The sequence below is a fragment of the Neoarius graeffei genome, chromosome 12 (assembly GCF_027579695.1).
Source record: "Neoarius graeffei isolate fNeoGra1 chromosome 12, fNeoGra1.pri, whole genome shotgun sequence".
NCBI classification, from domain to species: Eukaryota; Metazoa; Chordata; class Actinopteri; order Siluriformes; family Ariidae; genus Neoarius; species Neoarius graeffei.
In genome coordinates, this window is record NC_083580.1 from 30,212,957 (window position 1) to 30,239,624 (window position 26,668).

Sequence of the window (26,668 nt, forward strand, 5' to 3'; positions counted from 1 at the left end):
AGTCATACTTCCATAGTCCAAAGTTCTCAGATCATTATCTCATCTCATTCAAACTATGTCTGAGTAATAATATATGCACCTCACCACGCTACTGTATTAAACGTACATTCACGTCAACTACTGCACAGAGCTTTATAGATGATCTCCCAGAGTTATCAACTTTGATTGGGTCACTGTCAGCCCCTGCAGAACTTGATCAGGCAACTGAATGCTTAGAGTCAACATTCCGCCATATCTTAGATAATGTAGCGCAGGGGTGGGCAATTATTTTTTCCATGGGGCCACATGAGAAACAGAAAATTTTGTGGAGGGCCGGACCAAAAGGCTGAACTAAATTCTGCATAATATTAATTGTATTTCTTTACATAAAGCAGTAAATAACATTGTTTTTACAAGCTGCTAAGGCTGGTAAGAGTATGGAAAAAACAAGGTTGCCTTACAAAAAATGTCATTTATTCAATCAAATTTCCCAAAACAATGGTTAACAAAATGTGAACGTTTGTACCATTTTTTTCAGTCACATTCACCCCAAAACACAATAAAGACATCACAATATTGTCTTTCTACTCCAAATATCAAACAAGATACATCATATTATAATAATGATACCCACATTTGCAGTCTAATCATTTGATGTTTTTCAGTTTATTTGTTCAGTGAGAGAAATCTAGTCTCTGTTGGTCTTTGACAAGTGCATCAAAGTCAGGTTGAATGAGGTGGAGATGCGAAGCACAGCTGACAAATGATCATTGGTGAGAGAGGATCTATACCTGGATTTGTTAAACTTCATCACTGAAAATGTTTGTTCACATATATAGGTAGAGCCAAAGAGAACAAACATCTGAGCATGTCTCCTCATGTTTGGAAACTTCTCCTCCTTGAGAGAAGAGTAAAAATCCAGCAGTGTTCCTGACTTAAAGTGCTCTGCCAGTATGCATGAGACTGCAGGTCAAGGAGTTCCAGCTGAACATCACTGGGTGCATTATCCACATCACAGGTTAAGGGACAGGAAATCATCTGCATCTCTCACCCTCCATTGTTCTGAAATCTTCAAATCGCCTTGAAAACTCACCATGCAGCGCTCCTAACATAGTTGAGTACCTGTGGAGGTGGTCAGCTGATGGTGTGACTTCCTTCAGGGTTTGCATGCGAGTGATATCGTTGCTCTCCAGTTGCCTTGAAAGAAACTGCAACTTTGTCATGAATGCCTTCACCAGGCTGTGCATTTCATGGACAAAAAGGCCCTTGCCTTGCAGTTTGGTGTTCAGTGCAGTCATCAATGCAGTCACATCAACAGCAAATGCAAAATCTGCCATCCAGTCCTCATCTGAGAGCTCTGGGATGCCTTTGCCTTTCTTTTCACAAAACTCTCGGATCTCTGTTTTCAGGTCCCAAAATCTTTGTAGCAGTTTGCCAAGGCTGAGCCATCTGACAGCTGTGTGGTAGCTGATGTCACTGTGTTCAGTCTCGTACTCCTAACAGTGCAACAAACTGCCTGTGATTTAGTGCTCGTGCCCAGATGAAGTTTACTGTTTTTGTAACACCAATTACATGGTTAACTTTTAGCACTGACTTGCACAACACATGCTGATGTAAAATACAGTGCAAAAATACCACTTTCTGATCGGCGTTGATTTCATTCACTTTATCTTGCAGACATTTCAAAAGTCCAACATTTTTACCCGTCATATTTGGACAACCGTCCGTTGTGACTCCTGCCAGTCTGTCCCATTTCAGTCCCAGTTTGTCCATGCACGCATTTACCTCCGTGAATAAATCGCTCCGTCATCATCCCTTTCAGTGAGCGCATTGCTGCCAGCTCCTCCGTAATCTTAAAGTCCGTTATCCCACGGGCGAATACGAGTAACTGGGCTGTGTCACAGACATCACAGCTCTTGTCCAAAGCCAAGGAAAAAAAATTCAAACACATGCCACTTCATGTTGCAGCTGAAGCTCCAGATTTCCCGCAATCTGGTCACGGTTCACCTGGACAGTGGGACTTGCTCAAATGCTTGTTTTTTTTTCAGGACATATTAGTGCTGCAGAGTCCACCAAGCACTCTTTCACAAATTCCCCCTCCGAGAATGGCTTACTGTTTTTAGCGATTTTGTGGGAAAACACAAAGCTGGTCTTGGTTGCTGCATCTACCTTTCTTCTTTTTGGGGGCTAAAGTCTTCTTGTGACCTGCTCGCAACAACGTCGATTCGGTGTAGGTATCAGATCTACAGATCGGCTCGGGCTCCGGTGCCTGCTGGTGACGTCACACTATGTGATTGGCTGGACCGTTTGAAGGATGACGTACAAGTTTGTGGTTGGTCTGGACAAATTACAGAAGTAGTTATCACAGGATTAAGTTTCGTGGGATTTCATGTCATGTTCATGTTGTGCGCATTGCGTTTTTGTTGAACACAACTTCAAAATAAAAGCAATGCACATTCAGTCCATGCATGAGGTAAAATTAGAAAATACATTTATTCTGTAATTTCTCATTAAACTTACGTGGGCCGGTCAGAATGAACCAAAGGGCCGGATGCGGCCCGCGGGCCGTAAAATGCCCAGGTCTGATGTAGCTCCTCTTCAAAGGAAAATGGTCAGAGACAAAAATCAGTACCCTGGTATAATGACACTCACATTAAAACAGACCACTCAAAAATTGGAACGTTAATGGTGTCAAACAAAATTGGTAGTGTTCAAATTAGCATGGAAGGAGAGCTTCCTGAAGTACAGAAAAGCTCTTAGTGCTGCGAGACCAACACATCTCTCCTCCCTAATAGAAGATAAAAAATAATCCTAGATTCCTGTTTAATACTATAGCAAAATTAACCAGACACATGCATACTTGTAGTATGTAGTAGCAATGATTTCATGAATTTTTTTTAATGACAAAATTGAGAATATCTGACAAAAACTTCAAACTACTAATTTAAGGCCAGACAATGCAAGTTACCCTTGCCCCTTTTCCACCAAAGCAGTTCCAGGGAGGGTTCAGGGCCAGTGCTTAGTTTGTAACCGGGTTTTCTGTTTCCACTGACAAAGAACTGGCTCTGGGGCCAGAAAAACCGGTTCCAGGCTAGCTCCAACTCTTTGCTGGGCCAGAGGAAAGAACCGCTTACGTCAGCGGGGGGGGGGGGGGGGGGGGGGGGGGGGGGGGAGTGTTATGAACAACAACAATAGCAAGACTGCGAAAGGTCGCCATTTTTAAGCGATGAGAAGCAGCAGCTGTACAAACACAAACGCAAAGTCATCCATTATTATTATTGTTGCTTTGATGTTTGCGCCAAGGTGTATGCAAACGCAGCGACGTAACTGACGTGGCTCCCCTTAGCACCCCGAGCTATGGAAAAGCAAACTGGTTCTCAGCTGGCTCGCAAGTTGAATGAGTTGTGAACCAGCATCGGCCCCGAACCAGCCCTGGAACTGATTTGGTGGAAAAGGGGTACCTGTAGTTAACAATATAACTATCAGATCATCAATTAGAATGTTTTACTCCCCTAAAAGAAACTGAATTACTTTCATTAATCTCGGCATCAAAAGCCTCAACTTGTGTACTAGATCCCTTACCTACGTCTATTCAAACAGATAATACCTGAAGTAATTGAACCGCTTCTAAAAAATAATCAATTCTTCTCTTATGATTGGCTATGTACCCAAATCCTTTAAACTAGCAGTTATCAAAGCCCTGATTAAAAAACCTGACCGTGATCCCTGTCAGCTGTCCAATTATCGGCCAATATCAAGCCTCCCCTTTATCTCCAAGATCCTTGAAAAAGCTGTGGCACAGCAGTTATGCTCCTATTTACATAGGAATAACATCCATGAAATGTATCAGTCAGGATTCGGACCTCATCATAGCACAGAGACAGCTTTGGTTAAAGTAGTAAACGACCTACTGTTGGCGTCTGATCAGTGCTGTGTCTCGTTGCTTGACCTTAGTGCAGCATTTGATACCATTGATCATTCCATTCTTCTAGATAGACTAGAAAATGTTGTGGGAGTTAAGGGAACAGCGCTCTCCTGGCTCAGCTCTTATTTAACTGATTGGTATCAGTATGTTGATATAAATGGTGATATTTCTAGACGTACTGAGGTAAAGTTTGGTGCTCCACAAGGTTCTGTCTTGGATCCACTGCTTTTTTCCTTATACATGTTACCTCTGGGTGATGGGATTCGTAAACACTATTAGTTTCCACTGTTATGCTGATGACACACAGTTGTATGTTTCTGCAAAACCTGATGAGAGACACCAGCTTAATAGAATTGAGGAATGTGTAAAGGACATTAGACACTGGATGCTTATTAATTTCCTTCTGATTAACTCTGACACGACTGAAGTACTGGTACTAGGACCACATGCAGCTAGAAGCAAGTTTTCTGATTACACAGTAACTCTGGATGGCCTTTCTGTTTCTTCACGTGCAGCAGTAAAAGACCTCGGAGTGATTACTGAACCCAGTCTTTCATTCGAAACTCACATTGATGATATCACCCGGATAGCTTTCTTTCATCTTAGAAATATTGCTAAGATAAGAAATTTAATGTCACTACATGACGCAGAAAAACTAGTTCATGCTTTCATTACCTCCAGGTTGGATTACTGTAATGCTTGACTGTCTGGATGTTCCAATAAGTGCATAAACAAGCTCCAGTTAGTTAGTTCAAAATGCAGCAGCAGGAGTCATTACGAGAACTAGAAAATATGATCACATCACCCCTGTCTTATCCACACTGCATTAGCTCCCAATCAAATTTCGTATTAATTTTAAAGTACTACTATTGACCTTTAAAGCACTGAATGGTCTCGCGCCACAGTACCTGAGTGAACTTCTGCTCTTCTATGACCCGCCACGCCTACTTAGATCAAAAGGTGCAGGCTATCTGCTGGTACCTCGTATAGTGAAGGCTACATCAGGGGGCACAGCCTTTTCTTACAAAGCCCCACAGTTATGGAACAGCCTTCCAAGTAATGTTCGGGAATCAGACACAGTCTCAGCATTTAAGTCTAGGCTGAAAACAGATCTGTTTAGTCAAGCCTTTTGTTAATGGTGTTTATAAGGTAAAAGGTGTAGATCTGGAGGATCCTCAGACATAGTGTGTTTTGGTAAACTGGGATGTATGACTGCTGTCAGTCCCCACTTGCTTGCTCACTCGAGTTTGACGACGGTGTAGTGGCTGGCTGCTTTATGTCCTGGGGCTCCCTCATGCCCGTGTTACCTTCTGGCTCTCCCCTTTTAGTTATGCTGTCATAGTTAGTTTTGCCGGAGTCCCTGCTTGTACTCAGTGCAATATGTATACTATTCCTACTTATTCAGGTGACATTGGGCATACTTAACCTGTGTTTTCTCTCCCTCTCTCTCTCTCTCTCCCCAAATCTGTCCCTCTGAGTTACATGTTGGTCCTGGGATCGAGATGCTGACCGCTTCTGCTCCTCGGACCTGCTTGATCTATTGTTGACGGTGTAGTGGCTGGCTGCTTTATGTCCTGGGGCTCCCTCATGCCTGTGTTACCTTCTGGCTCTCCCCTTTTTGTTATGCTGTCGTAGTGTCCTGGTGCCCTGTGTCTGGTTGGAGTCTCATCGCATCGCTCCTGTGGAGGACGGCCCCATGAGGACAGTTGAAAGTCACACCTGGAGGACGCTCTGGACTCTTAAAGTAATGCTTTTATGACTGAGGACTACAGTTGACTTGCTAACTTTAGGACTGCAGTTGTCATGAACAGTTTTGTACTCAAGTTTCCATCAATGAAGAGTTATAACATCAACGAAACTGACTTAATGTTAAAACTGTTAATATTATAGTCATGCTGTCTGTTGTTGCCCAAATGAGCATGGGTTCCCTTTTGAGTCTGGTTCCTCTCAAGGTTTCTTCCTCATGTCGTCTGAGGGAGTTTTTCCTAGTCACCGTTGCCACAGGCTTGCTCACAGGGGATAGATTAGGGATAAAATCAGCTAATGTTTTAAGTCTTTCAAATTCTATAAAGCTGCTTTGCGACAATGTTTATTGTTAAAAGCGCTATACAAATAAACTTGACTAGGTCAAACACCTTGGCCAGATCGATGAAAGCGATATACAGATGTACAGCAGTGTCAAAGGCAGTCCCCCCAGGATTTTGTGGGCCTTTGAGATTGTTGCGGGCTAAAATGTCTGATGTTGCGGGGGGTTTTCCAAAAAATTGCGATGAAAGTTGCGGTGTTTTTTAGGCTTTTGTTGTGATTACATTGCGGGAAGAAGTGAAAGTTGCGAGAAATTGTTGCGGTTTTCTCTTTTTGTGATTAAAATTGAGTGATATGTTAAATATTAAGTCATTACTGAAAAACTATTGATTAAAAAAACCAAAGACACTGAGAAATGGTTCTATAAACATCTTTACCAATATAAAAGATTACTAGGACTACAAAAATGTAGAAAAATAGACTTTACTTATCCAAATGCACCTGTTGGTTCAAAAGTTAAAGCGCATAGAACCTCACAGCACAACATGAAGTTACCTTAAAATATAATATAAATGCCTCAGCTTTCATGTAAGAAAAAAAAAAACTATTAATACTAGTACTGTGTGCAGGCAGACTCTCCTGAAGACTAAATTAAACAATAATTATAAACTAATAAAATAAATGGCTCAGGCTTCATAGAAGAAAAAAAAAAAACAATTTGAACAGAATCTCAGTATGATGCTGAAGCTGCCTTAACAATAGAAAATAAAATACGATTTTGGCAAAAACGTTGGCATCCATTAATTTCTTGTATTAAGTAAAAAAATAATAATGTAAAGTGCACACAGTGCTTCACTGTAAACATAACACACTTTCAGTAACAGAATTTAAGCCTACATAAACACTGACTCACATATGCAGTGTTGCCAGATACTGCTGATGCTTTCCAGCCCAAAATATGTTCATAACCCGCCAAAATGCACTATAAACCGCCCAATCTGGCAACACTGCGCACATGCTGCTTCTCTTGAACGTATACACGGAAGTAAGGCGGAAGGTAGTTTGTCGATGTCACCAAAGACTGGTCAAATTTGCGGGAAAGTTGCGGTGATTGGATATAATTGCAACACCGCCCTGAATTCGTGGGGATTGGTTGAATTTGCGTTGAAGTTGCAAATCGCAACATCGCGAAATCCTGGAGGGTCTGCAAAGGTGGTTGTAGGACTCCCTATGTGTGGGTGGAGCACAGAGGACGGCAGGACAGAGATCAGGTTTATCACTTGGCTTTATTGCCACACTTTTCAGTCTAACAATAATCACTCGAGCACAGACACACACAACCGGTGTCTGGTTCAGGGATGAGCTCCGTCCGCTCTCGCTCTCCCTCCTCATATAGGGCGCGGTCACTGGGAAGACACACCAACACAGGTTAATTGCTCTCAGGTGTAGTGATTCTGCCACTTACCTTCCCTGACTCCGCCCTCCTGTCACAGACTGGCGCTTGATCACGCCCCCGCTGCCACATACCCCCACCGCCCGACTCAGGCCGGGCGCCTGTCCGGCCTGCAGCCGACTCCCCCCCCGATGGGAGAGGAAGTCCACCACGACCATCTGCGCCCCCGGCCTGTGGACCACCTTGAAATTAAAGGGTTGGAGCGCCAGATACCAACGGGTGATCCGCGCGTTGGCATCTTTCGTGCGGTGGAGCCACTGGAGGGGCACGTGGTCTGAACAGAGGGTGAAAGGGCACCCCAGCAGGTAGTACCGGAGGGCGAGAACCGCCCACTTGATGGCCAAACACACTTTCTCTATTGTGCTGTAGCACCCCTCACGCACTGACAGCTTCCTGCTGATGTACAGGACCGGGCAGTCCTCCCCCTCCACCTCCTGGGACAAAACCACCCCCAGCCCTCTGTCCGATGCATCGGTCTGCAACATAAAAGGGAGAGAAAAGTCAGGGGAGTGTAGAAGTGGCCCCCCACACAGTGCAGCCTTTACCTCTGAGAAAGCCCGCTGGCATTGCTCCGTCCACTGGACCGGATCTGGTGCCCCCTTTTTAGTGAGATCAGTCAGCGGGCTGGTGACGTCCGAATAATTAGGTATAAGCCTACGATAATAGCCAGCCAGCCCCAGGAACTGTCTCACCCCCTTTTTGGTCTTGGGCCTCGGGCAGGCCGCAATTGCTGCAGTCTTATTAATTTGGGGATGCACCTGCCCGTTGCCCAAGTGGAAGCCCAGATACCGTACTTCCACCCGCCCAATCGCACACTTCTTCGGGTTGGCTGTGAGCCCCGCTCGCCTCAGCGACCTAAGGACGGCCCTCAGATGTTCGAGGTGCCGCTGCCAATCATTACTATAGATGATGTCATCTAAATATGCGGCCACATAAGTGGCGTGAGGGCGGAGGACTCTGTCCATCAGCCGCTGAAACGTAGCGGGCACCCCAAACAGCCCAAACGGAAGGGTGACGAATTGGTGTAAACCAAACGGTGTGGAAAAGGCCGTTTTTTCTCGGGATAGTGGAGTCAAGGGGATCTGCCAATATCCCTTCGTCAAATCCAGTGTCGAATAAAAGCGAGCAGTGCTGAGTCGGTCGAGCAACTCATCAATACGAGGCATTGGGTATGCGTCGAATTTAGACACCGCACTGACTTTTCTATAGTCCACACAGAACCGGACCGACCCGTCGGCCTTGGGTACCAAGACCACCGGGCTGCTCCAGTCACTGTGGGACTCCTCGACGATGCCCATTTCGAGCATGGTCTGAAGTTCTTCCCGAACCACCTTTTTTTTGTGTTCGGGTAGCCTGTAAGGGCAGCTACGCACTACCCCCCCCGGGGGCGTCTCTATGTGGTGCTCTATGAGGTTAGTGCGACCGGGCAGGGGTTAGAACACATCCGAAAACTCGGTCTGCAACTGGGCGACCTCCGTGAGTTGGGTCGGGGAGAGGTGGTCTCCACAGGGGACCGGAGAGGTACGTGATGCCAATGTCCCTTTTTGAACCTCCGGCCCCAGCTCCGCCTTCTCCGGAACCACTGACACCAACGCCACGGGGACCTCCTCGTTCCAGAGTTTAAGCAGATTGAGGTGGTAAATCTGTAGCGCCCCACCCCTGTCTGTTCGCCTCACCTCATAGTCGACGTCCCCGACTCGCCGTGTGACCTCAAAGGGTCCTTGCCACTTGGCGATCAATTTGGAGCTCGACGTGGGCAACAGTACGAGTACTTTATCTCCCGGTGTGAACTCTCTAAGGCGCGTACCCTTGTTGTACAGGCGGGCTTGCCGTTCCTGGGCCTGCCGCAAATTCTCCTGAGTTAGGTGGGTGAGCGTGTGGAGTTTTGCGCGCAGGTCCATAACTTACTGAATTTCGTTCTTACTTTGTGAAGGTCCCTCCTCCCAATTTTCCCGCAGCACGTCCAGGATGCCGCGCGGCTTACGCCCATATAATAATTCGAACGGGGAGAACCCCGTGGAGGCTTGGGGGACCTCTCGCACTGAGAACAGCAAGGGTTCGAGCCATTTATCCCAATTACGTGCGTCCTCGCTTACGAATTTCTTAATATTTTTGAGGGTGCGGTTGAACCGTTCCACTAAACCGTCCGTTTGTGGGTGATGTACGCTGGTGCGGATCGGCTTAATCCCCAATAACCCATACAGTTCGCGCAGTGTTCGTGACAAACGTAGTGCCTTGATCAGTCAGAATCTCCTTCGGGATTCCAACTCGGGAGATGACGCGGAAGAGTGCCTCTGCAATACTGCGTGCTGAGATATTGCGCAGAGGCACTGCTTCTGGGTATCGCATTGCATAGTCCACCAGAACTAGTATAAAGCGGTACCCTCGTGCTGACCGATCTAATGGCCCGACGAGATCCATCCCAATTCTCTCAAACGGGGTCTCAATTAACGGTAGAGGGCGCAAAGGCGCTTTTGGAATGGCCGCTGGATTTACTAACTGGCATTCGCGGCATGCCGTACACCACCTACGGACATCGCCGCGAATCCCCGGCCAATAGAATCAGGCCATTATTCGGGCTAGTGTTTTATCCTGCCCTAAGTGTCCAGCCATGGGATTAAAGTGAGCGGCCTGGAATACCAATTCCCGGCGGCTCTTTGGAATCAAAAGCTGCGTGACGCGCTCTTTAGTTTGAGTGTCCTGCGTCGCTCGGTATAATCTATCCTTCATAATCGCGAAGTAGGGGAAGGACGGGGTGGCATTCGGCTGGAGCGTTTGACCATCGATTACTCTCACTTGGTCAAACGCATGCCGCAGAGTCCCGTCTCGCGACTGCTCTAATGGGAAATCCGCGAGGGATTCCCCAATAGAGAGAGGAGGAGCCGGCGGCTCCTCACTCTGACGCGGAGATGACGTAGACGGCTCTGTGACAGCTGCTCCTGCCAAAGCGACACCGGGACCTCCCCCTGTCAACTGGCAGGACCCACTCTCTACTAGGCGCATCATTAAACCCCGAAATCCCGGCCAATCAGTCGCCAAAATTAAAGAGTGGGTAAGGCGAGGATTAACCGCCGCCTTCACTATAAATTTTTCCCCTCTGAAAATAATGTGGACCGACACCAAAGGGTAGCGGTGAACATCCCCGTGCGCACACAACACCTTCACCCCTTGTGCTCCCCCCAATGCCTCGTTTTGAACCAGGCTTTGGCGAATTGAGGTCTGATTACAACCAGAATCCACCAACGCCTGATATGTAGCCCCTTGGATCCTCACCGGTATGCGATACGCTCCGGCCCGATCGAGGGCGGCCTCTGGCGCGTCGGGGATCCGAACCACCGCGCCCACTTCCATTGCTGTGCACTGCTGTTGAAGGTGGCCCGGGCTTTCCCTCTGCACCGGTGATCTGGGGCTCACTCACCTGAGGTGGGGGAGAGACAGACACAGAAGGGAGAAACGTGAGGGCACCGCGGGTGCGGCGGGCCGGCTGGGGTGGTGCCGGCCCCCGCCTCCACGGTGGGGGAATGGGGCGAGGACAGGACACAGGAGGAGGGGGAGAGAGAGAGAGAAGAGGAGAGATGATGTCATCTGCTGTCCTGCCGCCGGGACAGCCGCCAGATGATCCTCCGCCAGCTCGACTGCCTGATCCAGCGACGCCGGGCGGTGGGACTGGACCCACTCCGCGGTTCCTGCTGGTAAGCGGGCGATGAACTGTTCCAGTACCACCTGGTCGACAATTCCCTCGGCGTCGCAATCGTCGGCCCTCAGCCACCGCCAGCAGGCGTCCCGGAGCTGCTGGCCGAACGCGAACGGCCGGCCGACTTCCTCCAATTGCAGCGCATGGAAGCGCTGGCGCTGTTGTTCCGGTGTGCGCCCCATGCGCTGGAGGACGGCCCGGCGGAGGTCTGCGTAGGCCAGCCGGCGGTTGGCGGGGAGCTGTAGCGCAGCCAGCTGTGCCTCTCCTGTGAGCAGGGGGAGGAGGCGCGCCGCGCACTGCTCCATCGGCCACCCCGAGGCTTCGGCGACCTGTTCAAACAACGTGAGGAACGCCTCGGGGTCGTCCTGCGGGCCCATCTTGGTGACGGTGAGGGGAGACGGGCCCGCGGCCGGAGCGCTGGTGGGCCCCGCCGACGCGAGGAGATGCCGGAACGCCTTGCGATCTTCCTGCTGGGCCAGCACCAGGGCTTCGAAGCGCCGCTCTTGTTCCTTTCGGAGTGTGACGAGCTCCTGGTGCTGGCTTTGCTGAGCCGTGGCGAGGGTGTGGACCAGGTCGGCGAACGGGGAGGATTCCATGGGGCTGCTGGGTTGGTGCTCCACTTTCCCGGGTTTTGGCACCACTGTAGGACTCCCTATGTGTGGGTGGAGCACAGAGGATGGCAGGACAGAGATCAGGTTTATCACTTGGCTTTATTGCCACACTTTTCAGTCTAACAATAATCACTCGAGCACAGACACACACAACCGGCGTCTGGTTCAGGGATGAGCTCCTTCCGCTCTCGCTCTCCCTCCTCATATAGGGCGCGGTCACTGGGAAGACACACCAACACAGGTTAATTGCTCTCAGGTGTAGTGATTCTGCCACTTACCTTCCCTGACTCCGCCCTCCTGTCACAGACCGGTGCTTGACCACGCCCCCGCTGCCACAGTGGTGTATACAGGTAGTACCTTTCCTGAGTTTTTTCAGACTGGTCCTCAAGCACCCCAAGGCTATGTGATGCGTACTAGCCACTAAAGAGCTAGCCACTCAGCCTCCCTATAGTCAATGCCCGTTGTGCATGGTGAAGAGCCACATCCTCCTCGAGGTGACACTGGTAACATAAGTTGGACCTGCAGCTAAACACAACGGAGCTAAAGTAGTAAAGCCTGACAAAATCCTGCTCATGCTCCTAGATTAGGAGTTGTTCCCTTGACGATTTTTGAGGACCTCAAAAAGCGTTCAGGCTGGAAAAGGTTACAAAACCATCTCTAAAGATTTTGGACTCCACCAATCCACAGACATATTGTGTACAAATGGAGGAAATTCAAGACCATTGTTACCCTCCCCAGGAGTGGTCAACCAACAAAGATCACTCCAAGAGCAAGGCGTGTAATAGTCGGCGAGGTCACAAAGGACCCCAGGGTAACTTCTAAGCAACTGAAGGCCTCTCTCACACTGGCTAATGTTAATGTTCATGAGTCCACCATCAGGAGAACACTGAACAAATGGTGTGCATGGCAGGGTTGCAAGGAGAAAGCCAGTGCTCTCCAAAAAGAACAGTGTTGCTCATCTGCAGTTTGCTAAAGATCACGTGGACAAGCCAGAAGGCTATTGTAAAAATGTTTTGTGGACAGATGAGACCAAAATAGAACTTTTTGGTTTAAATGAGAAGCGTTATGTTTGGAGAAAGGAAGACACTACATTCCAGCATAAGAACCTTATCCCATCTGTGAAACACTGTGGTGGTAGTATCATGGTTTGGGCCTGTTTTGCTGCCTCTCACTCCCTCAGGGGTGGTGGCGTGCAGCCATCCGTATTGACTCACCAAAAAACACAAAAAAAAGTGGTTTATTTGGCTTGCTGTGCTCAGTCCATAGAACATGACCTTGAGACAAATATTTTCCCATCTGGCCCTCCCACTCAGTCAGTAAGTACATAATATTGAGTACACAATTTGTAATTTGGTATTTGGGTCAGTGTTTGTTTTCTTTGTTAGGCTATGTAAATTGCACTTCCTCTGGATTACGTGTTTGCATTTATACAGTGGCCCATTTTCATATTAAATGTCATGTGAATTATTTTGCACATAACCCCTTCAGACAATGTGTACAATTGTACACATGAAGTTCCATAGCTTTTTTCCTTGTGTCTGAAAGGGTTAAGCATATGCATTTAATAGACCGATACTGTCCACTGTTAAGACTTAAAAGGTACAACCTTAACAAGCCAATATGAAAGTTGACTTATTTCTTGATATCCAAGATAGTAAATGAGTATTATCCAACTTTATTAGTCTTATGCAATTTATAATTAGTATTAACAACAATATTCTGCAAAATTAACATGTATTTATTCATTTACTTCCATCTGATAAACAGCTTATGTGGTGTTGGGTCACAACTTGATGTGACTGAATTCTAACATCAAATGTGGGTCCCAAAGCAAAAAAAAGTTGAGAACCACTTCTCTAAAAACCTTCTATTATTTCTATTTAAAGGGAATTTAAAAATATTCCTTAAAAACACTTTTTCCTTGTACAATACAACAATCATTAAGTTGATTGACCGACCATGTGTTTTCGAACCATAGCTGATCCAAAAGGCCATAAATTAATGGAAAATCAATAAGATCAACTGATTTTCATGGAATCTACCGAGACTGAACTGGAAGATCATGAAGGGGTGTGTGACATCACACGTAGCAATCCGGGTATTAATTTCATTCCCGTACGCAGCAGTGGTTAGATCAGTCTCAATATGGGATCACGTTTTGGAGAGAATTCTGATAGTGATTGGGATTCTTATATGTTGGATGAAGGGGCAGATGATTATCAAGGACATTCTGGAGTAAATGGTTATCTTTTTGAGCCCCCGAGATGAGATACTGTCAGTTCATGACCGTCCCATTCACTGCCAATAGCATACCGCCAGCCAGGGAGAATTGGAAACACAGATTGGTTTGCGAATTTTTATTCTAAGCTGGCCACTGCAAAATACAGAGAAAATATTTACATGTACCTCAATAAATGCAGAAATTTAATCTTTAAAACGTACACTTATTCAGTGTTCGTCCTTAAGCTAGGAACACACAGACACCAGCTCACGCAGCCCCACTTCAGTGATTAACAGACAGCCTGAGAGGTTCAGGTGCTCCAGCAGAGGAAGCCCTCCTCCCTGAGAGAGACACCTCAGGCTGAAGTCTGTGAGCTGATAGCATCCTGACAGGCTGAGGAACGTCAGAGCTCAACAGGCTCCTGACTGATCAGTCCTTAATTTGCCCTCAGAAGGGCATTTTAGTCCAAAGCTCAGTGAGGCCCCCTGGGGCTTGAGGGTCACACTGAGCTCCTTTCACTGTCCTTAAAGCAGTGTCTGAGCCGCAGCATGTAGAGTGACCACACTGCATTACCCCAGCGTGTCATACAGCTGCTGCAAGTAGGTGGAGCTAATGTCAGTCCTAAAGCTCCGCCTCATGCTCCTCTTACAGCAGCACAGTTTGTGTGCTTGAATGATCCTAGGAGCTATGTTGTTGGGGGCATTATGCCCCTATTAGGGTCTCCCAAGGCAGACAGGTCCTAGGTGACAGGCCAGACCAAGAGCAGTTCACCAAAACCCTTATGGATAAAATAAAAATCAAGGACCATGATGTCACCCATGCCCCTTTTCCACCAAAGCAGTTCCAGGGCTGGTTCGGGGCCAGTGCTTAGTTTGGAACCGGGTTTTCTGTTTCCACTGACAAAGAACTGGCTCTGGGGCCAGAAAAACCGGTTCCAGGCTAGCACCAACTCTCTGCTGGGCCAGAGAAAAGAACTGCTTACGTCAGCGGGGGGGGGGGGGGGTTGTTGTTAAGACCAACAACAATAACAAGACCGCGAAAGATCGGCATTTTTAAGCGACGAGAAGCAGCAGCTGTACAAACGCGAAGTAATTTATTATTAATTATTGTTGTTGCCGCTGCTGCTTCTTCCGTGTTGTTTTTGCTTTGATATTCGCGCCAAGGTTTATGCAAACGTAGCGCCATAACTTCCGTATACAGCGACGTAACTGACATATACAGCGACGTAATGACGTATGCAGCGACGTAATGACGTGGCTCCGCTTAGCCCCGCGAGCTATGGAAAAGCAAACTGGTTCTCAGCTGGCTCGCAAGTTGCACGAGTTGTGAACCAGCACCAGCTCCGAACCAGGCCTGGAACTGATTTGGTGGAAAAGGGGTACCAGTATGGCGCAGCCGGGGCCCCACCCTGGAGCCAGGCCCGTGGTTGGGGCTTGTATGCGAGCGCCTGGTGGCCGGGCCTTGGCCCATGGGGCCCGGCCAGGCTCAGCCTGAAGCAGTGACGTGGGCCCGACCACCTGTGGGTTCACCACCCACAGAGGTAGCCGTAGGGGGCTGGTGCAGTGTGGATTAGGCGGCAGTCGAAGGCAGGGGCTTCGACGGCCTGATCCCCAAACACAGCGGCTAGCTGTTGGGACATGGAATGTCACTTCGCTGGGGGGGAAAGAGCCTGAGCTTGTGCGGGAGGTTGAGAGGTACCGGCTACAGATAGTCAGGCTTGCCTCCACGCACAGCTTGGGCTCCGGAACCCAGCTCCTCGAGAGGGGCTGGACTCTCCACTTCTCTGGAGTCGACCATGGTGAGCAGCGGCGGGCTGGTGTGGGCCTGCTCCCCAGCTCAGCCGCCATGTGTTGGAGTTTACCACAGTGAATGAGAGGGTCGCCTCTCTGCGCCTTCGGGTCGGGGAGAGAGCTCTTGCTGCTGTTTGTGCCTACGGGCCAAATAGCAGTAGAGAGTATCCGGCCTTCTTGGAGTCCCTAGGAGAGGTACTGAGAGGTGCTCAGACTGGGGACTCCACTGTGCTACTGGGGGACTTCAATGCTCACGTGGGCGATGACAGTGACACCTGGAGGGGCGTGATTGGGAGGAACGGCCTCCCCGATCTGAACCCGAGTGGTGTTTTGTTATTGGACTTCTGTGCTAGTCACGGTTTGTCCATAATGAACACCATGTTCGAACATAGGGGTGTCCATAAGTGCATGTGGCACCAGGACACCTTAGGTCGGAGGTCGATGATCGACTTTGTCATTTCATCGGATCTCCGGCCCTATGTCTTGGACACTCGGGTGAAGAGAGGGGCTGAGCTGGCAACTGATCACCACCTTGTGGTAAGTTGGAGCCACTGGCAGAGGAGGAAGCCGGACAGACCTGGCAGGCCCAAACGTATGGTGAGGGTCTGCTGGGAACGTCTGGCCGAGCACTCTGTCAGGGAGGTCTTTAACTCCCACCTCCGGGAGAGTTTCTCCCAGCTTCTGAGGGAGGTGGGGGGGACATTTTGTCTGAGTGGACCATGTTCTCTACCTCCATTGTAGATGCAGCTGTTCGGAGCTGTGGCCGCAAGGTCTCCGGTGCCTGTCGTGGCGGCAATCCCCGAACCCGGTGGTGGACACCGGAAGTAAGGGACGCAGTCAAGCTGACGGAGTCCTACCGGGCCATGCTGGCCTCCGGGACTCCTGAGGCAGCTGACGGGTATCGGCAGGACAGGCATGCCGCAGCTCGGGCAGTTGCGGAGGCAAAAACTCGGAACTGGGAGGAGTTCGGTGAGGCCATGGAGGAGGACTATCGGTCGGCCTCGAAGAAATTCTGGCAAACTGTCCGGCACCTCAGGAGGGGGAAGCAGTACTCTGCCAACACTGTTTACAGTGCGGGTGGGGAGCTGTTGACCTCGACTGGGGACATTGTCGGGCAGTGGAAAGAATACTTCGAGGATCTCCTCAATCCCACGGTCACGTCTTCCATTGAGGAAGCGGAGGCTGATGACTCAGAGGTGGACTCGTCCATTACCCAAGCCAAAGTCACTGAGGTGGTTTTCAAGCTCCTCGGCAGCATGGCACAGGGGGTGGATGAGATCCGCCGTGAGTATCTCAAGTCTCTGGATGTTGTGGGGCTGTCTTGGCTGACATGCCTCTGCATCACCACGTGGCAGTCGGGGACAGTAACTTTGGAGTGGCAGACTGGGGTAGTGGTCCCTCTTTTTAAGAAAGGGGACCAGAGAGTGTGCTCCAATTATACGGGAATCACACTTCTTCAGCCTCCCCAGGAAGGTTTACTCCAGGGTACTGGAGAGGAGAATTCGGCCAATCGTCAAACCTCGGATCCAGGAGGAACAATGCAGTTTTCGTCCTGGTTGTGGAACACTGGACCAGCTCTATACCCTTCATAGGGTGCTCGAGGGTTCATGGGAGTTTGCCCAACCAGGCAACATGTGCTTTGTTGATCTGGAGAAGGCATTCGACCGTGTCCCTCGTGGTATTCTATGGGGGGTGCTTCGGGAGTATGGGGTTTGGCGCTCTTTGCTAAGGGCTGTCCGGTCTCTGTACGAACGGAGCAGGAGTCTGGTTCGCATTGCCAGCAGTAAGTCAGACCTGTTCCCAGTGCATGTTGGACTCCGGCAGGGCTGCCCTTTGTCACCGGTTCTGTTCATAATTTTTATGGACAGAATTCCTAGGCACAGCCAGGGGCTGGAAGGAATCCTGTTTGGGAACCACAGGATTTCATCTCTGCTTTTTGCAGATGATGTTGTCCTGTTGGCTTCTTCAAACCAGGACCTTCAGCATGCACTGGGGCGGTTTGCAGTCAAGTGTGAAGCAGCTGGGATGAGAATCAGCACCTCCAAGTCTGAGGCCATGGCTCTCGACCGGAAAAGGGTGGCTTGCCCTCTCCAGGTTGGTGGAGAAGTCCTGCCTCAAGTGGAGGAGTTTAAGTATCTCGGGATCTTGTTCATGAGTGAGGGAAGGATAGAGCGCGAGATCGACAGGCGGATCGGTGCAGCCTCCACAGTGATGCGGTCACTTTACTGGTCAGTCATGGTGAAGGAGCTGAGCCAAAAGGCGAAGCTCTCGATTTACCGGTCGATCTACGTTCCAACTCTCACCTATGGTCATGAGCTTTGGGTAATGACCGAAAGAACAAAATCGCGGATACAAGCGGCCGAAATGAGTTTCCTTCGCAGGGTGGCTGGGCGCTCCCTTAGAGATAGGGTGAGAAGCACAGTCACTCGGGAGGAGCTCGGAGTAGAGCCACTGCTCCTCCACATCGAGAGGAATCAGCTGAGGTGGCTCGGGCATCTCTTTCAGATGCCTCCTGGACGCCTCCCTGGGGAGGTGTTCCAGGCATGTCCCCCCGGGAGGAGGCCCCGGGGAAGACCCAGGACACGCTGGAGGGACTATGTCTCTCGGCTGGCCTGGGAACACCTCAGTGTTCTTCCCGAGGAGCTGGCCGAGGTGTCTGGGGAAAGGGAATTTTGGGCTTCCATGCTCAGACTGCTGCCTCCGCGACCCGGCCCCAGATAAAGCGGATGAAGACGAGACAAGAGACTTAGTGTAATTATTGAAAGAAAATATGAAGTGGGCGATAATAGGGGAATTGAACTGTCCAAATGTCAGATCAAATGTCATTTATGAAATAAATGGGTTTCTTTTTTGCTCCAATAATTCCCATGTGGTCGTTCTGGTGGTGGTGAATCACTTGATGAATCAAATTTATCATCAGCAGGTGAGACAAAATCTGCCCGCTTCTTTTGCACAAACCTCACCCACTGTCACTTTCGTGTCATTTCTCAGAAATTCATGAACTGAAATGTCTTGTATATGGATTTGAACATCCAAACAATGCAGCGCTTTGCCATCCTTATTTTTGTAAGATTCCAACAATATCCAATTTCAGCGAGTAAACAACCATGGAGTCCCATGAAACGAAATGACCCAGATAACCGGGGTTCCACGTGAAACGGCAAGATTAGCCGTGGGGCAAGGCTGCCTTTTTCCGAGATCCAGAAGCCATGATTTATCGATAGTTTTGTGCTTGATGAGGGAAAAAAAAAATTCTCCCCTGCTTTATTAATTCATTTTGGCCGTTACTAATGATATTCATTTTAAAGCATTATCAGAAGGCATTATATACACTTGAAAGCAGGTATACATACTCTCTTGGCTTCTTTTCCACCTCTTCAACTTTCTTCCTTTTGTCTGTCTGTTTCTTGTGTCCTCCCTCAGCATCATTCATTTTTCTCTTCTCAGTTTTGTGCTGTTTAGGATGATTCCCACTTTGTTCCATTCCAGCCACTTCGGATACCTTCGTTCTTAACCTGTTTAATGATTTATTTAAGTCTTTATGTCCTGGTTTATTTGTGCCGTCATTGGTGCTCTGTGCAGCTTTGTGAGATTCTTTAATTGGTAATAACTGAAGCTTCTTTGCATTTGAATTATCTGCTGAGTGGAGCACCTGCAACACAGAGAAACATCAAATTACACAATACATGCTATCACACTAAAGATACTAGAAATTAATCTCCATTTTTAACTAGTCTGTTAACATTTATGTTCAAGTTACTGTTAGCTCCTACAGTGTTTTGCAAAAAGTATTCACTCCCCTTGGTGTTTGTCCTCTTTTGTCACATTACAAGCTAGAAGTAAAATGGATTTGATTTACAAAATATGCCTACTACTTTAAAAGGTGTAAGTTAATTGTCACAAAAAAAAGTAAAATGAAAAAACAAACCTGGAGAGTGTGCATAGATCTTCCTCCCCCCAAAGTCAATACTTTATAGAGCCACCCTTTGCTGCAATTACAGCTGCAAGTCTCTTGGGTTATGTCTCTATTAACTGAGCACATCTAGCCACTGGGATTTTTGCCCATTCCTCAAGGCAAAACTGCTCCAACTCCTTCAAGTTAGAGGGGATGTGTTGGTGGACAGCAATCTTCAAGTTATGCCACAAGTTCTCAACTGGATTGAGGTCTGGGCTTTGACTAGGCCAGAGATTCTCAAACTGTGGTACGCGTACCACTAGTGGTACGCGGGCTCCATTCTAGTGGTACGCCAAAGAATCACTTAATTAAATATAAATTTAAAAAAAGTGAAATACTATCCATAATATCCGAATGGATGAAAATATCAACCGATGACAAGAAAATGAAAGGAAATACAAATTAAGTTAATAATTTAAAAAAGTTTGCAAGTGCTTCTGGGTAGCCATACGTAGCACACGTACGCATTCCCGCCGGTTCCGCTGACAGACAGTTATCCGCCATTGGTAGACTAGGCTGTGATGGGAAAAGGTGGAGGTGGCTTTGCTAATTATGACGAGTAGGACAAAATTACTGTCGTGGCTTAAATCCGCGAATGGGAGCGTGGATCAGGAGAGAGGGAGAACTGAAGAGGACGTGTGTGAGCTGAGCGCAGATGCTAACGACAGTGGCAAAAACAGCCCCAGAACTGCTAGCAAACAGCAGAAACCAGTGAGGAGGAAGTATGACGAAAAATACATAAAACTGGGATTCATTTGGAGCGGGACAGAGGAGCTGCCCAGGCTGCAGTGTGTTGTATGCGGGGACGTTCTGAGCAATGAGTCCATGAAACCATTGCATCTCAAACGGCATCTTACAACCAAACACAAACCAATGGATTTTTTTTTACGAAAACGTGATGAACTGAAGCAGTCCAAGTCCACCATTCTGTCCTATGGTACACCTGTAGCCAAAGCACAGGAAGCTTCTTATCGTGCCAGCCTCCTGATCGCCAGAGCCGGTAAGCCGCACACAATCGGGGAACTGCTGTGTTTACCATTAGCCAAAGAGATGACACATATCATGTGTGGAGAGAAAGCTGCCAGAGAGTTAAACTTTTATGTGCAATTAATTTTATTTGATTCATTATTTAAGTACAGTGTTTTATTTTCCTATATTTAAACACAGTGTTACTGTTCAAAGTACTGTGTGTAATGTTACAGTGGCCAACAATATTAAATAAATAAAACCTCCGCCTTCTTTTTAATGAATACTTAGACTTACTACGCTACTATATTTTCATGTTGGTCATTATGGTGGTACTTGGAGAGCCAAGTATTTTCTGAGGTGGTACTTGGTGAAAAAAGTTTGAGAACCACTGGACTAGGCCATTCCAAGACATTTAAATGTTTCACTTTAAACCACTCCAGCGTAGCTTTAGCAATATGCTTAGGGTCATTGTCCTGCTAAAATGGGAACCTTTGTCCCAGTCTCAAACCTCTGGCTGACTCAAACAAGTTTTCTTCAAAAACTGCCCTGTATTTACTGCAATCCATCATGATGCCGCCACCATGCTTCACTGTTGGAATGGTGTTCTCAGGGAGATGGGAAGTGTTGGGTTTGTGCCACACATGGCATTTCCCATGGCCAAAATGTTAAATTTTAGTCTCATCTGACCAGAGAAGCATCTTCCACGTGTGCTTCAGAGTCATCTTTGGTGTCTTTGTTGCACCTCTGATTAATGCCATCCTTGCCTGGTCTGCGAGTTTTGGTGGGCAACCTCATCAGGTTTGTAGTGGTGCCATATGCTTTCCATTTTGCTATAATGGATTTAACGGTGCTCTGTGGGATATTCAAAGTTCGGATTTTTTATTTTATTTTTATAACCCTTCTCCGATCTATACTTCTCCATAATTTTGTCTCCGGCCTGTTTGGAGTGTTCCTTGGTTTTCACGTTTGCTTAATACTGTTGCAGAGTCAGGGTCCTTCCAGAACAGGTTGGTTAATACAGACATCATATGACACCGACACAGGTGGATCTTAACTAATTTATGTGACTTATGAAGTTCATTGGGGGGCGGCACGGTGGTGTAGTGGTTAGCGCTGTCGCCTCACAGCAAGAAGGTCCTGGGTTCGAGCCCCGGGGCCGGCGAGGGCCTTTCTGTGTGGAGTTTGCATGTTCTCCCCGTGTCTGCGTGGGTTTCCTCCGGGTGCTCCGGTATCCCCCACAGTCCAAAGACATGCAGGTTAGGTTAACTGGTGACTCTAAATTGACCGTAGGTGTGAATGTGAGTGTGAATGGTTGTCTATGTGTCAGCCCTGCGATGACCTGGCGACTTGTCCAGGGTGTACCCCGCCTTTCGCCCGTAGTCAGCTGGGATAGGCTCCAGCTTGCCTGTGACCTTGTAGAAGGATAAAGCGGCTAGAGATAATGAGATGAGATGAAGTTCATTGGTTGGACCAGCTCTTATTTAGGGATTTCATATGAAAGGGGGTGAATACCAATGCATACTCCAGATTTCTTTTTTCCCCCTCCCCATTTTAATTATTGTTTGTCACCAAAAATAAAAATAAAAATTTGCACCTTCAAAGTGGTAGGCATGTTGTGTAAATCAAATGGTGCTCATCCCCATTAAAAATCTATTTTAATTCCAGCTTGTAATGCGACAAAACGGGACAAACACCAAGGGGATGAATACTTTTGCTAGACATTGCATATTGAACTACTATATTATTTAACAACTAGAAGTCTGAAATTGTCCATGACAATTTTGAGTCTTCATCTATTTCAAAACAAAGACAACATTCAGGGATGTGATTTGGGGCTGGTGAAATTATCTGAAAATTTTAGCCGGAGGTCTGGGGGCCGCAGGCCCCCAGCTGGTCCAGGGCAGCGCCCTGGTGGGGGGACAAGGGGGGCGAAGCCCCCCGAAGCTCCTGGGGTTTTCTGACTTAAAAATTGTACTAAAATGGCAAGCAAACACACAAGAAAAAACTTGTCATGATTAACAAATTCAAGCCAATTTAATGGTCAACATGCAACTCTGAGCCCCTATAGTAAATTCAATGATTCTTAACTGACAAAAAGCCAAAACATGAAACCTAAAAATGTCATTCTAAATTAAATCATCTGCATTAGAATAAATAGAAAATTGTATAAGGAAAAACAAAATTTATACTTTCAATTACTGTAGAAGTTGAACATACCTAAATGTGCCTTTTCAAATAAACATGATGCAACATAAGAATTCATCCACCATTATTTATTAAACTCTATTGCTCTTGGTAGTCTCCCGGTTTGCTTCTTATGTATGGCAACTTCTAATATTTGATTAAGTTACTGCACACCCCGTTTAGACAGGGATTGACACAAAAAAAATTAGTCATGCATAGACTACTTACCAAAACTGAAATTTTTAAGTAAATATTCTCAGATTCAGTTCATTCTGCCATCCATATAAAAGGTGAGAATATGTAGATCCTTGGCAACAAATAATTTCAATAATGGCTTTTGGGAGCATTTATTTTTGTTATGTGATTAATCACGGTAACAGAACTGACACAAACCTCTGGGACAGGTACAAAAATTAACAAAAAACATTGCAAAAATATCTTTTCTTAATGGCATTTTCAATTTGTGACATGTGTCCATTGTGGTTTCCACAGTCTTGTCGTTGAACATGAAAAAGTTTCAATTCCACCTTTGTCTAACATGAAGAATCATGTCTGAAAAAAAGTCTCTTTTCAGTGGGACAGCCGTTTTTGCTCATTTTCGACCCTAAAATTTGCTACAAAATACACATTTATGAACCAAAGTAGACAAATTTTGAAATGCAAGGTAGAAGAGATGTTTTATCATATGAGACCATAAAAAGGTTTTAGAAATCTCAAAATGTAAACAAGAACACGTCCGGACAAAAAAAAAAAAAAAAAAACATTTTCTGTGAAATTGACTCATATACAGAACTGTACAGTGTTCACTCACTTGAGGATTTTCATATGCAAGAATAAAAATCACTTTTTCACTAAACAACATTCACAAAAAATGTGTTTGCAATTAATTGGGATCCACTGTTATCATTTCAACCGCGCATCAGACCCTCAGCCAATTGAAAATGTCTTTCATGCACTTTTCTCCCTCATGAGAATTTTGAAAAGTTGGCAAGTATGTATTATTTGCACTAACATTTTAATATTGAATAAACAAATCAAAATTGTGTATAATTACCTTACATCCACGCTGTGGGAAAAGTTTTGAGCGAAAATTAAAACTAACTTCGAGTGAAAAAGGTGAAATAATCTGTGATGAAGTTGGCAGAGACTCCGAGGTAAAGTGAGAGGAGGCGGGAGGGGTCAAGCATCACTGCCGCCTCACAGACTCACTTTCCCGGGTTAAACTCCCACCACTCCCCCTCTCTCTAGCTTTTTTGTTTTCACTGAGTAACCATTTTGATTTGTAAACTAGAGCCGTGATTTAAACTGCTGTTTCTTAGGACGTAACTAAAACAAACAAATAAAAACCGCCCCTTCTTTTCTCCTCAGAAGGTTTAGCCTCCGATGCTAACCTTTTCACCACAGCTTTCATAGCGTGCGCATGCGCATCCAGGAAGCAACAGATGGCGCGAGGCCTCGTTGCCACGGCAACCTTCGTCACCCCGCGAAAACATACCCAACTGTCGCACGTGCAGTGACACCATCACCACTCACAGGTTTATTATGGGGAAAGAAATGAGCTGGGTTGTTTTTTTCTTCTTCCCCATGTTTATTTACTTTAAAAACACACACACCAAACTAATGATCAGGTGCATCTTTACGCTCGATCACGGAGGCTGACATCTTTCAACTCTTTGTTTGAAGCGAGCTTACGTACAGCTATCTAACAAGCGCGTTCATTGGTTGGTACAGAGCGATGGGCCAATCACGTACCTCGTTTCATCTCAATGACGGAATTACCGAAAGTCGGAACGAATAGGATATGAATGCGGATTTTTGAGTGAAAAATCGGAAAAAATTTTTTTTTTAATTTTGAGGTGAAAAAAGCGGAATTCCGTGAATTCGCGGAAAAATCACATCCATGAACATTAACAGCCTTGTGCTGTTTGCCTCGTGCCAAGCACCATTTGCCTCATGGACACTGATCTCACACTGAAGCGCCTCGCATCAATGGCTCGCAAGTCATTCTAGCCTCAGTTGAGGACGGTCGCCGCTATTGACGGCAAGTACAGCCCTGTAAGTGACCGTCTTTACAGACGGATTTATCACACATTTAGAAAAATGTATCCTCAAAGTATCTGTAGAACGGTTTCAGTTAAAAATTAATGAGTATTAAAATTAATTTAGGGTGTTAACCATTTGCATCATGTCAAGAATTAAAATGTCTGGTTACTGTATGAAGGGCCACATTTTTATTTATTATTAAAATGTTAAATATATTTAACATTTATAGAATGTTTGTGTTTGTCATTTACCTGTTTACATTAAAATCTTACTGAAATGAAAATAGTAACATGTATATAAAACCAAATAAAAATACAGTGTTTCCCACAGACCAGGTAGCAATTTGTGGTGCCCCACTGTGCCCATGAGGGAATCATGCACGGTGGTGTCGTGGCGGTCGGTGGAGTTGGTCATTGGGGTGTATGCAAAGTGTTTACAGCGGGCGGTGTTCAAACACACAGTATTTTTCTTCAGAGTCACCTGCTGGGACTATTTTAAAGCTACAAGAAGCATTTGAGATTATTCAGTTCAATCTAAATTCCTTTAAGAGAAGGCAGCTAAAACAATTTTTACCAGAACCCTTTCTGGTTTCATTCCTCGACCCAACTTTACATTACAGGGCAGGCCATTAGTTTGCTGGGCTTGATGTTGGTGGAAAACCTGTCCTTTTAAATTTATGAAAATTACTCACCAAAATTGAAGTTTATTTTTTACTAGAGATGCACCAATTGCAATTTTTTGGGCCGATTCCGATTTCCATGGAGTGTGACCTGCCGATACTGATTTTGGCCGATTCCGATTTCATTTTTTCAAACCACTTCACAGCACACACAAAGACTATTTTCTTTTTATCTTTTCTTTAATACAACATTCTGCCAGATTTTCAGTAATAAATTTTCAACACCTCAAAGGTTGAAAACAAACAAAAAGACATTGTTCTTTGTAAAATCTTTCTTCACGTTTGGTATTAACATATTAATTCTTGAAATAGGAAATTCACACAAACATATTTTCTTATCCCATCCAATATCTGGCACAAAAACAACTTCCCCCTCATATATTATTTGCCTACTGCTATGGAACACACTTTCATAAGCCTATTTAGATCTGAAAACTTATGCCTTATAGAACAACCCATTTCTTCATTCAATATCAAAATAATTTCCAGTCATACTTATACCATAGCCATTCTACCATCTTTGTCAAATGTGTATTTGTAGAGTAATTTCCAATGGAATCAAGTGCAACCAAGGTTGTAAAACAAACAAAAAGACATTTTTTTCTTTCTCTTTGTACAAATCTAACTAGATGTTTGGTAATAGGCTAACGTATTAATTCCTGTAATGGGAAATTCACACAACCACAAATGTTTTCTTTTCACATCCAATATCTGGCACAAAAAAAAAAATCACTATATTTGGATATCCAAATATAGTGAATTTTTTTTTTTTTGTTAACGGCACGTGCGCCGAAGCTCGTTAGGCGCACAGGACTGACTCTGCGCAAGCGCAACACAATCGCACTAGAAAGCATGTTCAAGCTGCCAGTGTAGCTGCAGTCTTTAGTTGCGAATTACGAGTATTTCCACTTTCATCTCTAGATGTGATACACAAGTTTTGATTGGTAGAAAATCGGCATATTTTAATTTTGACCGGCCGGTCGCCGGTCATGGCCGATCGCGTGAAAATCGGCCGATTCCGATCAGCAGCTGGTCAATCGGTGCATCTCTGGTTTTTACCTTAGTTTTTTGCCTTTTTGGTGGCAATCTTTCAATCATTCTTTAGTTGACATTCAAGGAATAAATTGCAAAAAACAAGCT

General features: G+C 46.3%; 1 protein-coding gene across 2 annotated transcripts in view; it reads right to left on the minus strand.

Moving 5' to 3' along the window:
• The window catches only part of rexo4 (REX4 homolog, 3'-5' exonuclease), a 61,379-nt gene that overhangs the window by 14,824 nt on the left and 19,887 nt on the right, over positions 1–26,668 (minus strand). For both annotated transcript variants that reach the window (XM_060935775.1, XM_060935776.1), the window contains exon 3: positions 19,052–19,350. In XM_060935775.1, the coding sequence (XP_060791758.1) occupies positions 19,052–19,350 (299 nt within the window). The remainder of the gene's footprint in view (positions 1–19,051; positions 19,351–26,668) is intronic.